The sequence below is a fragment of the Schistocerca nitens genome, chromosome 4 (genome assembly GCF_023898315.1).
Source record: "Schistocerca nitens isolate TAMUIC-IGC-003100 chromosome 4, iqSchNite1.1, whole genome shotgun sequence".
Lineage (NCBI taxonomy): Eukaryota > Metazoa > Arthropoda > Insecta > Orthoptera > Acrididae > Schistocerca > Schistocerca nitens.
The window spans coordinates 307,184,658-307,199,322 of record NC_064617.1 but is presented as its reverse complement, the minus strand read 5'-3'; the positions used below and the strand labels follow the sequence as shown (position 1 = coordinate 307,199,322).

At 41.8% G+C, this 14,665-nt stretch overlaps 1 protein-coding gene across 1 annotated transcript in view; it reads right to left on the bottom strand.

Annotated features, from left to right (window-relative positions):
- The window catches only part of LOC126251618 (general odorant-binding protein 56a-like), a 33,553-nt gene extending 23,041 nt beyond the window's left edge, over positions 1–10,512 (bottom strand). Inside the window, exons 1-2 of the mRNA XM_049952159.1 lie at positions 10,448–10,512; positions 691–766 (exon numbers count right to left, since the gene is read on the bottom strand). Of these exons, the coding sequence (XP_049808116.1) occupies positions 691–766; positions 10,448–10,501 (130 nt within the window). The 5' untranslated portion in view covers positions 10,502–10,512. The remainder of the gene's footprint in view (positions 1–690; positions 767–10,447) is intronic.
- Positions 10,513–14,665: the final 4,153 nt, after the last annotated feature.

The window sequence follows — 14,665 nt, the reverse complement described above, 5'->3', positions numbered from 1 at the left end:
TTGGGACTATCTGACAGCAGTAGGTTACCTCGGAACCGGAATCGACCCTCTCCCTTTCCTTAATTCAGTAAACATGCGTAACAAACATATAATGTAAAAGTGGTCTGTATACCATACACGCCTTACATATAATCTGACGCGTCGTTCTCTTGTGGTAGGAGGACGTCAGTGAGGAAGCCGTTTGTCCAACACATTGCCGAGAAAGCAGCGAGCGTAGTAGCGTTAATGGTTGTAGGACTAAACTAGTGTTCGAAAGGGACAATAATTCAAATCTCTGACCAGTCTTCCTCATGTAGGCTCCCCATGAAATTCCAAAATAATTTTATGTCCACGTTGGGATGCTTTTTTTTTTAAAAAAAATATGGCACAGCCAGTTATTAGCTTGACTTTTCCGCCACCAGTGATATTGATCAACTGATGTCTTAGGAGTCGAGGGGACACTCAGCTCTGTCTTTCTTCTTCTCATAACATAAAGAAGGAGTTGGGGAGAAGGGGAAAACAGGCTGTTGCGCACGGTTTCGAAGGTTCATTACTCAACACATAGGAGAAGATGTAAACAGAAATGTCGTTCGATAATGAAACGTCTCTCACGAAATAACTAGAATCAAGCACTTGATTACTCTTATGTTCCTTCTCCTATACAGTTTCTCAGTGCGGAGGGAACTACAAGCGCTACTGCATACGGCTTACCTTCAGTGGGCTCATGTTTTGTCTTGCATTTGTTAATGATCTCCATAAATTCCGGTGTCAGCTCCAGCGTCGATACCTGGGGACAGATCGAAGAATTCAGGCAGAATATATGAAATAGAAACGTTTCAGACCTTATGAAAGAGGAGCATCAAAAGCCTCGAGCTAATGATGGCCTTCAGTAAGCCGTAACTAAAATCAAATAGTCATTGGCCATACATGATATTTCTTTGCAGACAGTTTTTCTGGAACAGTGAATTAGGTAGTAAAACAATGAGAGTCAGACTAATTGTAGTGTGCTGATCGTGAAACCTCAAATGCTAAATAGATATGATAGGTTTCTGAAGTAGTATAGAAAAAGTTGCAAAATTATCGTTTCATTCTGCAGTCATCTGGGTGCCGAGGTGGATCTTCCTGTGAGATTAAAATTGTGGGCCGCACCGGGACGCTAGCCATGAACTTATTATTCGCTAGCAGTGCTTTCAGCGACTTAGTTATCGATGCAAGCCTTTGCCGGACTCTGACAGGAATTCAATGTTATTGGCAAACATCAAAGTTTGTATTTCATTTCTCTGAATTTTAATTAGTGTTCCAAATTTTTCTTTGGTTTTCTTTACTGTATCATCGCTGTAGAAATAGGACGGCATGCGCGATGGGCTACAACTCTGTCTTACAGGTGGTAGATAACCTTTCGGTTTCTGTATTTTACCCTTCATGACTTTAAATTAAGAAAAAGTGTTCCTATTAACATAGATAAAATAGTTTCCTGAATCTAGAAATGCTGTAAATATAGGTTTAGCCCTTTTTTCAATTCATCGAATAAGATAAGTCGAAGTGTATGTACAGTCTCGCGTTTCCCTACATGTCTCTGACTTTCGAACTGATATTTCCCCATGTTGGATTTTACCAGTTGTAATCTCCACCTCCTTCCTTCTTCCGTCTATTGTCCACATTAAACAATGCACAGTCCAAGTAATTAATAAGTAATTTTACGAAGATTTGAGAGGAACGAAGATTACAATAAACTTTCAAGTTTACTCGGCTTATGATTTTGAGACGGCTCCAGTTCTTCTGCTCTAGGTGTCTCATTCTTGAAGCTGAAAATCTAACATCAGGTCCTCACCGTTGGTTTGACTTAAATAATTGGATGATTTTTGTTGGAGAATTTTTTACGTAAATGTATTTTCCACAAATTTTCTCAAATTTTAGTATATCATACACAGTTTTTTTTTATTTTTCACATTAACAAAGCCAAAATTACAGCTTTCGCAACTATTATACAGAAATACGTCCGATCACGTCAGAGTCAAACTTGCGACCCTCACACTCTGCGGAAATAACAGTATTCCAAAGGGTTTACAGCTTTTCTTAACAAACGAATTCCAACTAGGTTCGTTACATTATTCAAATCGTCCAAATGGCTCTGAGCACTATGGGATTTAACATCTGAGGTCATCAGTCCCCTAGAACTTAAAACTACTTAAAACTAACTAACCTAAGGACATCACACACATCCATGCCCGAGGCAGATTCGAACCTGCCCGTTACATTATTAATTTCGATTGTTATTTCATAAATTAATCCAGAAATAAACACAGGAAACAGTACAGGATTGCGTAATTAATAATATAAATTTTAAGTGTGCAAATATTTCTTAATTTCAAATGTTTCTAAAAAAATGATTTCAACTGTTCATTCAGAACTAGTACTTATCGATATAACATTGTAACTAAAATATTTTATAAATTAATTCCTTTTCATAAATTTTAGCTTGAAATACAACATACTGTGTATAAAATTATATGAAAGTTTTCAGAAAAGCAACGGAGATAATACCGACCTGCCCAAAATTCGAAAATTAATACTGGTATCGACAACTACTGTTGAGGAAAAGCAGTGCTAGAGGAGACTGTCTTGCTACACAGTCTTTCCATTATTTTGTATACAATTCGTGTTAGTATTTTGAAAACGTGGTCTATTAAACCGATGGTTCGATATTTGAGAATTTTCAGAAATTGATTCCTTTTCCATATTATCAAAAAGTTTCATTCTTGGCCGATCTGATTCGGTTCTAATTTGATTCTACCTTCTGGAGATTCTTCTACCATTTTGAGATGCAGTCTTGATGAATCCGTCTTCTTGTAATCTCAGTACATGACAAATCCATGTAACCCTTTTACAGGGCCTGCCACTGCGTGCCAAACTTCACGTGTGCCGAGGTGTGCGGAGGGCGTGTCGCCCAAGGCTCAGCCTGGCACTCGACTTTGTTCAGTCCTTCTCCGAAGGAACTGTGCCACATTTCATTTAGCATTGTGGTGCGGCATTTTTCGACTGGCACAAGTCTCTTGAGTTCTGCAGAATCGTGCTGTCAGCGCTGTTTACGCTTCGCTATTTGTTCGTGGTATGAAGGATGTCGTAGATCCAGTGGCTGTCTGCGCTAAAAGAGCCAGTCTAGGGATCTATCTTCTCGTCTCTTTGAAATGGGAATGACAGAAGAAAGGGATGAGAATTCTCAATTCGCGTAAGTAGTGCATATTTGCTATGAAACGACATTATAATAACATGTAGATAGTTAATTATTCCGCATATCAAGAAGCACTTTGTTCTGAATTTGCGGGCATGAAACATATAAAGACATTTGTCGTACGAATAGCAAAATTTCTGAAGTTGCACGTATTATTCCATTGTCAGCTGCAACAGTTTTCAATGGAACTGAATGAAGAGTACGGAGACTTCATATACCACTGAAAAGCACGGCGGTTAAGTCAGAGGGCATGCCTGGAAAGGTTTTTCGATTTAAACTCACTGTTGTTGAATTTATGAAGGAAAAGAGAGTACAGGAACGAACATTAGTACAACCGGAATGGATTGCAGACTTCGCATTTTAAGTGGGCTTGATTGCTCATTGCTCACAGTAAACAAAGAAAAGTGCGGGGTCATCCACATGAATACTAAAAGAAATCCGATAAATTTTGGGTATACGATAAATCGCACAAATCTAAGGGCTGTCAATTCAACTAAATACCTAGGAATTACAATTATGAGAAACTTAAATTGGAAAGACCACATAGATAATATTTTGGGGAAGGAGAAACGAAGACTGCGCTTTGTTGGCAGAACACTTAGAAGATGCGACAAACCCATTAAAGAAACAGCCTACATTACACTTGTCCGTCCTCTGTTGGAATATTGCTGCGCGGTGTGGGATTCTTACCTGGTAGGATTGACGGAGGATATCGAAAAAGTGCTAAAAGAGGCAGCTCGTTTCGTGTTATCGCGCAATAGAGGTGAGAGTGTCACTGATATGATACGTGAGTTGGGGTGGCAATCACTGAAACAAAGGGGGTTTTCTTTGCGGCGGGATCTATTTACGAAATTTCAATCACCAACTTTCTCTTCCGAATACTAAAATATTTTGTTGACACCCACCTACGTAGGGAGAAATGATCATAATAATAAGATAAGAGAAATCGGAGCTCGAACGGATAGTGGAATGATAGAGAAGTAGTACGAAAATGGTTGGATGATCCCTCTCCCAGATAAGTTTTTCTGATTTGATGGGGATACACTTAAAAATAAAAAAAAGCGTTTTAGGAGGGACACATTCTGTCCAAGACAATCCAGTTATCTAAGTTCAGTGGTGTTAAAGAAAACACGAAGCGTGAAGAATTCATTGTGGACTTTCCTAGAAGTTTTGAGAACACTGTCAGTCTTACATCTGTTTTCAAGCCCTTTTCGGGACCGTTTGCCTTTTCAGTTGAAAGCGCCCCTGTGCATGGGCAGATGTAGCTGTTTGCTCTGCAAGGTAGTCCCCATTTTACAGACAGATACCTGTAGCGTCAAAACTGTCTTCATTGCTTGCCTTAGGTAGTATTTCCATGACTCCACAAAGAGGTTTCAAAAGTGCTACAATATTTAGATCAACATACGTAAGTGAAAAACGATTCTTCGATTATGTGACTGAATGAGTCACGGCTATGTGGCAACATCAGGGCGGAAATCTGTGAAATTGTGTGCGTCTGTCCGTATTCCGAGAATTTGTATCAGAAAAATTTGTATAATCTTTTCAGCGTGCACAAAATAATACTGAAAATTTGTTTTTTTTTTCTTCATCCATGATGTTGAGAAATGTGAGATATATAAAGCAAACCATATGCAGCGTGACTGCACTGCCATTCAAGTGCGGCGAGTTCGCAGTTTCCTCATCTTGTGTCTCCTCGCGGTCAGACAGCGTAGCGCACTGCTGAGGTAAACGTACCACCCAGGTCGAGCACTGTGGCACTTCTGCCAGGACATGGTTCGTGAGCCGAGTCCTTGGCCGCTACAGTGCTATAACCTTGAGAGAGCTTTTTTAAACTAGCAATTCTCCACTAACAACGTCCTTCCCTGCTAAAAATAAACTTAAAGGAATATTTTCTACACGAATATCCCGAGGGCCTTTTATCTATTTTTTTTTCAGTGGCCAAGCTCCACAGTCATGTGTTGGAACTGGTTGTATGAGGTACTTATAAATGGATATTTCGGTTTTTGCAGAGATCTGGACCTATTCTTCATGGTCCACTATAAAATGCACGGAAGGGGCTAATTTTGGTACCATGCGTCTTTTGTGAGGAGGGTTTCCTTTTATAGGAGGCGTCTTCCTTCGAATATTATTCAGCTATTTTTCTGGACTCTCCCTCGATTGAAACATCTCTGTGGTTATAGCGTTCCTTGTTATTACGTACCATAAAACCTTACACAAATATACAGTATCTCACTACAGTCTGCAACAGTATTTTGTAAGCAATCTCTTTTGTACATGAACCGGAGTTTGCCCAAAAAAAACATGTTCAAATGTGTGTGAAATCTTATGGGACTTAACTGAAAAGGTCATCAGTCCCTAACCTTACACCCCACGTAACGTAAATTACCCTAAGGACAAACACACACACACACACCCATGCCCGGGGGACGACTCGAACCTCCGCCGGGACCAGCCGTACAGTCCGTGACTGTAGCGCCTTAGACCGGATTTTGCCCGTATCTTACTAAGAAATCGAAGTCACCCGTTCACTAGGGGATCGGTCCAGGTTATACCACGGTCCACACCAACATGTGGTGTTCCTTGTGCATGACTGACTCGTCCTGGAAATCTTTACTCGTACAGCCAACAGTTACTTCTTTATGTGTATTCAATATTTTATATTCTATCTTATTCAGAACTAGGAGTGAATTTTTAAAAGAGAATCATATTTTGTGAAGATATCAGTCGATATTCCTAAATTTTTCTCACATAACACATCCTCATAGTCGGCAGTGTTATATGTCTGAGACTGCAACTAGTAATATGCGCTAGGTTATTAACATACATCACGAGCCGCACTGGCTTTAGCGTTATTCATTATTTTCAGTCTAAAATAATGTGATTTTTGCTGCATGTTAACAACTTTTGAATTCATTCGCAGACTTTAGTATTTGAAAGTATTTTATGTAGTAGATATTTGCGTGGCGTTGAACCTAAGGGTCTGAGAAAATCTGGAGACACCTAATCTGTTTACCTCTATCATTTGCACAGTTTAACATCGAGTTGCAACGGAAAATCGAGCACACAGTTCTGCGTGCTAGTAGCCAATGATTTATGATGAGCCTGCAGCAGTTTTCTGTCGAAACATGACCAATACTTAACAATATAACTTTACAGATTATCTGAGGGACTTATAAGGCTGTTTTGAAATGTGGTGCACTTTATTTTGGAAATAAGAATTCTGGTCGGAATAAATATGCCTGGTGATTTTTTAAATAAAGTAACATATCAGAGGAAAAGGGGAAGACCCAGTGCAAAACCGAAAAATAAAATGGAGGAGGATACTAGAGACACTGCCAACACAAATGTGCAAAAACTGTGGTTTTCATTTCGCGCCCGATCGGTCCTCACTCTCCCAATAGGCCAAATATATAATTAAATAATCCATAACAGTGCCACAAGGTGATAAATTGACGGTTGTTTGTTGACAACAGATTCCAACCACTATATCTCCTAGTTTGTAAAGGACTTTTAAAGTTCTGACATCTAGGTTTCCGAAGAGGAAATAATTGTGACACATACTTGTAAGAAGGAAGACAGTTGATACTTAGAAATACATAAAGTTTTTATTTTAGGTCAGTAGCTTTCTGCTATTATCAAAGTAAACAAGGTGTAAGCTGTAACTGTTTACGACAAATCGTACTAATATAGAGGAAGTCAAGGCGAACAATTTGATATAGGACTCTATGTGTCTTGTGGTGTATCAAGTCGGGAACTATCTCAAATTGTGCTAAAAGCCTAACTAAGATAAAGTGCATGCGCGTCGAGAGAGATTTGCCGCAAACTGATGGTCCTAGATGAAAAATTAATAGTTTTTTTTGTAAGAAATTTAATGTAGTTTAATTTTGTACTGGGATACGTTTTCGCTAGAGGCCACTATTTAGATTTATTGAAGATAAACTGAAAACAGTGACCGTCAGACTCATTTCATGTCGTGAGCCCCCCACCCCCGGCCAGGATTTCTAGAATATGCTCAAGGCACTCCCTCCTACCATTGTAAAATGTGTTACTACGTGACTTACTTCCTATATTCGACCCGTGTTGGTCTTCACTGAGTGGGGTGCTGCGCTACGGGTTAGTCGGTTATTTTCTTAACATTATTAATTCAGTCCTTCCGGTGAGGATAATAAAAGAAAAAAAATACTATTGTAAAAATAATTCAAAACCTATTTACGTTTAACCATTACAAATATAGCAGTTTCGTAGTAAGAAGACCAGACAAACAAAACGATCTGACTGTCAATTTTATGCTGCTAAAATACACAAAACTGTGAGGTAAAATTAGTACAAATGTCAATTTCACAATTTGAAAGTTCACTACTTCGCCGGTGGGCCAACAGACCAGTCAAAAAAAGGTTCAAATGCCTCTAAGCACTATGGGACTTAACATCTGAGGTAATCAGTTCCCTAGACTTAGAACTACTTAAACCAAGGTAACCTAAGGACATCACACACATCCATGCCCGAGGCAGGATTCGAACCTGCGACCGTAGCAGCAGCGCGGTTCCGGACTGAAGCGCCTAGAACCGCTCGGCCACAGGGGCCGGCAACAGACCAGTCAACGAAGACCCGAGAAGGTCTACTGTAGGAAATAAAGAAAATAATTCGTGTAGTCGCACTTTTTTCTACAGTGATAAGAAGATGGGCCATGAAGAAAATACTAGAAATCCTGACCGGTAGGAGAGGGCATGGAAAGTGTGTATGTTGGGGTGCATTTGAAAACAGCTTTTTTAAGTTTGTCTTGGATATTTTTTAAACTGCGGTCTCTGGCGAAAAAGTATCCCAGTACAAAATTAAACGACATTAACTCTCCTACAAAAAAGGTTGTTTAATTTCTTGTCTATAACTAACAGCGTGGTTGAAGGGAGCGAGAGAATAATGAAAATCACTCGCAAATCGCGTTCGCTGTAGCTTAGATACGTCTTAAGGCCAGTTTGAGGTAGTTTGCCGACTTGATAGACCACAAGTGTCCGCAATCAAATTGTTCGACTAGATTGACTGTACACCACTGTAATACGTTGTAGTCAGTTATCGTTTGCACCTTGTATCCGGTAAATCCTTAAGTTTCATTTGAAACGGATAATAGAGTCCCCTAGGAAACAAAAAGAAAAAAAAAATTCATCTTCAAGATAATGTATTGACTATGGCTACTGGCAAGATATTTGTTTCTTTGTGATCAACTGAGCAATTTGCGCTGGTCTCGCATTCGGGAGGAAACCCCATCCAGTCATTCAGACTTCGGTTATTCGTGATGGTCGTAATTCACTTCCGTCAAATGCTGGGAGTATTCCTTTGAAAAGGGCACGGCTGAATTCCTTTCCCGCCCTTTGTAATTCGAGCTCGGGTTCCAGCACGGTCGACGGGACATTAAACTAGAATTTATCTTCATTTCCCTATGGTCGAAATGTTTCCTTTGGATAACAATGCTCTATGGACAACTAAGGAGTTGTGCTGGTATTCCAGCGTTCATAGTGGTTGAGAGACGAATGTGTCGAACCTAGCTTATGAGCATGGGCCACTGAAATTACTTTTGCAGTACATTCGTAACTTCAGTATCACCTTACCTAAAAAGCAATATTTTTAACCGCGATAAAACGGGAAAGAGGCTGAAAATTTAAATAAGGATCCTTCATTTGGTTACAGATCCTAACCAAAGATAAAAAAACTAAGACTACACTAGTGGCCATTAAAATTCCTACACCACGAAGATGACGTGCAACAGATGCGAAATTTAACCTACAGGAAGAAGATGCTGTGATATGCAGAGCATTCACACAAGGCTGGCGCCGCTGGCGATACCTGCAACGTGCTGACATGAGGAAAGTTTCGAAACGATTTCTCATACACAAATAGCAGATGATCTGCGTTGCCTGTTGAAACGTTGTTGTGATGCCTCGTGTAACGAGGAGAAATGCGTACCATCACGTTTCCGACTTTGATAAAGGTCGGATTGTAGCCTATCGCGATTGCGGTAAATCGCATCGCGACATTGCTGCTCGCGTTGGTCGAGATCCAATGACTGTTAGCAGAATATGGAATCGGTGGGTTCAGGAGGGTAACACGGAACGCCGTGCTTTATCCCAACGGCCTCGTATCACTAGCAGTCGAGATGACAGGCATCTTATCCGCAAGCTGTAACGGATCGTGCAGCCACGTCTCAATCCCTGAGTCAACAGATGTGGACGTTTGCAAGACAACAACCATCTGCACGAACAGTTCAACGATGTTTACAGCAGCATGGACTATCAGCTCGGAGACGATGGCTACGGTTACCTTTGACGCTGCATCACAGACAGGAGCGCCTGCGATGGTGTACTCAACGACGAACCTGGGTGCACGAATAGCAAAACGTCATTTTTTTAGGATGAATCCGGGTTCTGTTTACCGCATCGTGATGGTCGCATCCGTATTTCGCGACATCGCAGTGAACGCACATTTGAAGCGTGTATTCGTCATCGCCATACTGGCGTATCACCCGGCGTGATGGTATGGGGTGCCATTGGTTACACGTCTCGGTCACCTCTTGTTCGCACTGACGGCAATTTGAACAGTGGACGTTACATTTCAGATGTGTTACGACCCGTGGCTCTACCTTTCATTCGATCCCTGCGAAACCTTACATTTCAGCACGACCGCATGTTGCAGGTCCTGTACGGGCCTTCCTGGATACAGAAAATGTTCGACTGCTGCCCTGACCTGTACATTCTCCAGATGTGTCACCAATTGAAAACGCCTGGTCAATGGTGGCCGAGCAACTGGCTCGTCACAATACGCCAGTCACTACTCTTGATGAACTGTGGTATCGTGTTGAAGCTGCATGGGCAGCTGTACCTGTACACGCCATCCAAGCTCTGTTTGACTCATTGCCCAGGCGTATCAATGCCGTTATTACGGCCAGAGGTGGTTGTTCTGGGTACTGCTTTCTCTGGATCCATGCACCCAAATTGCGTGAAATTGTAATCACATGTCAGTTCTAGTAAGATATATTTGTCCAATGAATACCCGTTTATCATCTGCATTTCGTCTTGGTGTAGCAATTTTAATAGCCAGTAGTGTATTAAGTCAAACGTCTCATAATGTGCGCACAACACGTTAATTATTTTATTGAATTAGTAGCGGTGTACGATGTGCTCAAAATCTTGAGTGTCTGCATTAGCTAAGGGCGTCGACAGAATTTGCAGGCAGCAAGGTACTCACGACGGTGGCGAGTATGAGCAGTGCGGCTCCAGTGGCGGCTGCGAAGGTCCTCATGACGCTGTGGCGGGCTGGCGAGTCTACGGTACCGCCGGGATGGGGCCGCTCTTATAGCGGCGCGGTTGGGGCGGCGCTGACGTGACGTAACGCAGCCTTGTGCTATGGGCTGTCGCTGTGAGAACTGCTGGGGTGTCGCCTGTGAGCTCATCCGCAAGGTGGCATCTCACGCCTCATCCAGGATGGTTCCGGCCTCACTGCTGAACTCTTGCGCAGAGTTTCCCCAGGTGGGTCAAGGGTACGCTTGCAGATCTTTACTATGTAGGTCGGATAATATGTGACGTAGATTGGCGAACCTCGTGTCGACCCCTACTGAAGACTCTGTGAGTCCTTACATTGGGCTCTCAATAGATAAACTGCTAGAAAAAATGCAGGGCCCTCATCGAACGGTAAGGTTGTCAAGTAGGTCATCATCATAAGAGTACATGACAACAAAGTCAGACCAAATAAAACACACATGGCACCTTAAAGAGTGCCCAAACAGCTGCATCAGTACACAGCGAATTCCCTTCTGGTGCAATGTAGGGCGGCCGATGTGGTCGAGCGGTTCTAGGCGCTTCAGTCTGGAACCACGCGACCGTTACGGTCGCAGGTTCGAATCCTGCCTCGGGCATGGGTGTGTGTGATGTCCTTAGGTTAGTTAGGTTTAAGTAGTTCTAAGTTCTAGGGGACTGATGACCTCAGATGTTAAGTCGCATAGTACTCATAGCCATTTGAACCATTTTTTTTTTTTTTTTTGCACTGTAGGCGTGTATTTCCGCATGCAAACGATCTTTAAGATGTCGAATGGCATCCCGCGATAGACTGTCCCATGAATCTTGCGTCTTTTGTTGCCGTTCGGCAATGGTTCTTGCAGACCTTGGAGAATGAGTAATTTCCCACCTCATCATGTCCCATGCATGGTCAATTGATGAAAAATCTAGTGATATACAAACAATGGAAACTCCAGGAAGGGACATCAAAAATGTAGGAAAAGACAGACTGTTACTTACCTGAAAGAAGACATGTCAAGCTGCAGACAAGCACAATTATAAGAATACTGGATAAGAAGATGATCCGATTTATCAGCAGGATTAATGCTCGTCCACATACGGCTACTGCGACGCAACGTGCTCTTTCTGATGTACACCACCTATTTTGTCTAGCAATATCACTACATTCGTCAAGCCGCAGACAGGCACAATTGAAAGATACTAACATAGAGCTTTCGGCCATAGCCTTCACCAGAAAAGGAAAAGGACACACACCATTCATACACACAAGCAAGCACGCGTCATGCACATATGGGAGCCACCTCCAGTATCTCGGCCCGAGATCCCAGATCTCAGATTTCAAAGAGCAGTTTTAGCTTTCAAGAAGATTCTTAAAGTATTACAAAGAATATATTTTTTTTACAGAAAGAAATACCATGATTTTATTTTACGATGAAGGAAGACTTTGTTTTATAAAAAATGTAGCGTTTCAAGCTAGTTCAAAAGGCATTAGTAATTAATGTTTGATTGACCTACATGCAGTGAATGCAGGCCAAAACAACAATTTATTCGAAAAGATATAAAAAGGGAAAGAAATATCGCAACTTTGAAGCGATACCCTCGAAAATTAGAGATACGGCTTCGAGCCGCAATACAGAATGAAGTGATATCTGACGGCGGATATCCGCTATTAACGACGTCTGCGGTGGTTAATAAGAGGCACTGACGGGTGCAGTATAAACGTTTCATAAAACCATCGAAGTAGCAAAAATGTATTACTCGTATATCGGCTCTGTTCTCAACGATTGCTGACAAGGGAACCTCCCCATCGCACCCCCCTCAGATTTAGTTATAAGTTGGCACAGTGGATAGGCCTTGAAAAATTTAACACAGATCAATCGAGAAAACAGGAAGAAGTTGTGTGGAAGTATGAAAAAATAAGCAAAATAAACAAACTGAGTATTCCATGCGAAAGATAGGCAACATCAAGGAGACTATAAGCCCAGCAGCGCCGTGGTCCCTTGGTTAGCGTGTGCAGCTGCGGAACGAGAGGTCCTTGGTTCAAGACCTCCCTCGAGTGATAAGTTTAATTTTTTTGTTTTCAGACAATTATTATCTGTTCGTCCGTCCGTCTGACGCGAGGTAACTGCGCCGTAGTATGGGTACGCTACACCTAAACAAACATCGAAACACACGACGTCAGTCGACTACAGCGCACGGAAGAGAGAGAATTCCTGCCAACGAGGCTCCCTGGCTGGCAGTTGACTGTTCGCTACTTTGGACGAGAGTGCATTAAATACGTGAGATGTATTCCGCAGGCAATATGAATCCAGCAAATATAGCGGACGGACGGACAGATAATAATTGTCTCAAAATAAAAAATTAAACTCTTCACTCGAGGGAAGACTCGAACCTAAGACCTCTCTTTCCGTATCTGCTCACGCTAACCACAAGACCGTTGCGCTCGTGAGCTCACACTGTCCTTGATGTTGCCTATCTTCCGCATGGACTACTCAGTTTGTATATTTTGCTTATTTTTTCATAGTTCCACACAACTTCTTCCTGTTTTCTCGATTGATCTGTGTTCAGTTTTTCAAGGCCTATCCACTGTGCCAACTTATAACCAAATCTGAGGGAGGTGCGATGGGGAGGTTCCCTTGTGAGAAGCAGTAACGTGAAAATTAAAAACAGGAATGTTAATCTCAGACTGTAGTTACGTACAGATTGCACATGACCCTGACTCTGCCTTATCCTTGTACCCTTTTTATTAACAGGGATGATGCGCCCTCTTTCCGAGCTACGCTGTGCGAAAGAATGTTAGTAAGTACGAGTTAAGAAAGGTTGATTCCAGAACGTTTTGAACGTGAAATTGAATGAGAATTGATGTCTACGTCGTTGTAATACGCTGTAATTAGACTATACCGAGGGCACTGTAAAAACTACAGGGTGATGTAAGATTTCTCCGCCATCTCGATAGTGTCCCCGACGGCCCCCCTGCAGCGGCTCTAGCGCCGTCTACCACTGCTGGCCGTAGTACGTCAGAACCCGCGTCACCAAGGGAATGTTTTATAAGATCGTGCACCACCTGCAGGTGAGCTTGTCGTATTCACTTCTCGTTACGTTAACATGATGAATGTTTCTGACCGTCTCATACTATGTACTTCGAACTGTTGTATTCCTCTTGGTTATGACGATAGTCTCCTTGGTTGGATGCCATAATAAGTAGTACTGGGCCTTTTTTGTTACTGGTGGTTTAAGTAGATATGACATACAACCATTCGTGTTTTGAATTTAATACGATTTACGGTACCATTATCTAGTTCTGGAATCACTATAGTGTAATCATCAAATCGAAGTTATTACACGAACATTAGTTTCTGAATCATGTGCAGATTGATGCTAAGGTGATGAATTTCTTGTGGATATCAAAATGCTATGCAATGTGAGTATCCAAAAACATAACAATCTTTTCGTTTCGTAGACACTTAGTTAACTGGTGCCTCAATTTCCGTTGTTTTTGTCAGCGCCACGACCATGGCGTCTACATGCATCTGAGTAGGGAGCAAGGTTCGTTCTACGCCACTTTTAACTTTTTCACGACGGCAAGTGTTGTCCCCCACCTCTTCTCTGCAGGGATTATATGTGGGAACGTTGCATTGCGCATTGTTCACATCACCATCCCCACTCCTTCCTCACTCCCTAACCTCACCGCCCCCACCAATTTCACCCCGTCTCCTCCTGAACTTCCACATCCTTTCCCTACCATCTCCCAGTTGTGGATTGGTGGGAAGAAGACAGTGTATGTTGAACTGCTGGAGGGGAATGACGTAAGGTACTGTCTTTATTTATTTTTGGGGGTGTTATTCTGCTGGAAGAATTTCCTAAGGTTTGTTGGGGAAAACGAAGTGCTCGAAATTCAAATAAACACAACTGCTTAAACTGATAGAAAACTGCTCTTGTAAAAAATCGGATCTCATGACATGAAATGCGCAGAAAATTTCAGCAACATATTGTTTATTTATTTAAACATAGATTAACTTAATTGATTAAATTCCTACATGAGGAGTGGAAGGAGATGATAATGAATGAGCATAGCGGCAATACATTTCAGCAAATAATGGTGATGCAGCTGGGTGGACTAAGGATGCATTTTCAGCGCATACATACTACTGCCTGCAAGGTTTTTGAAATG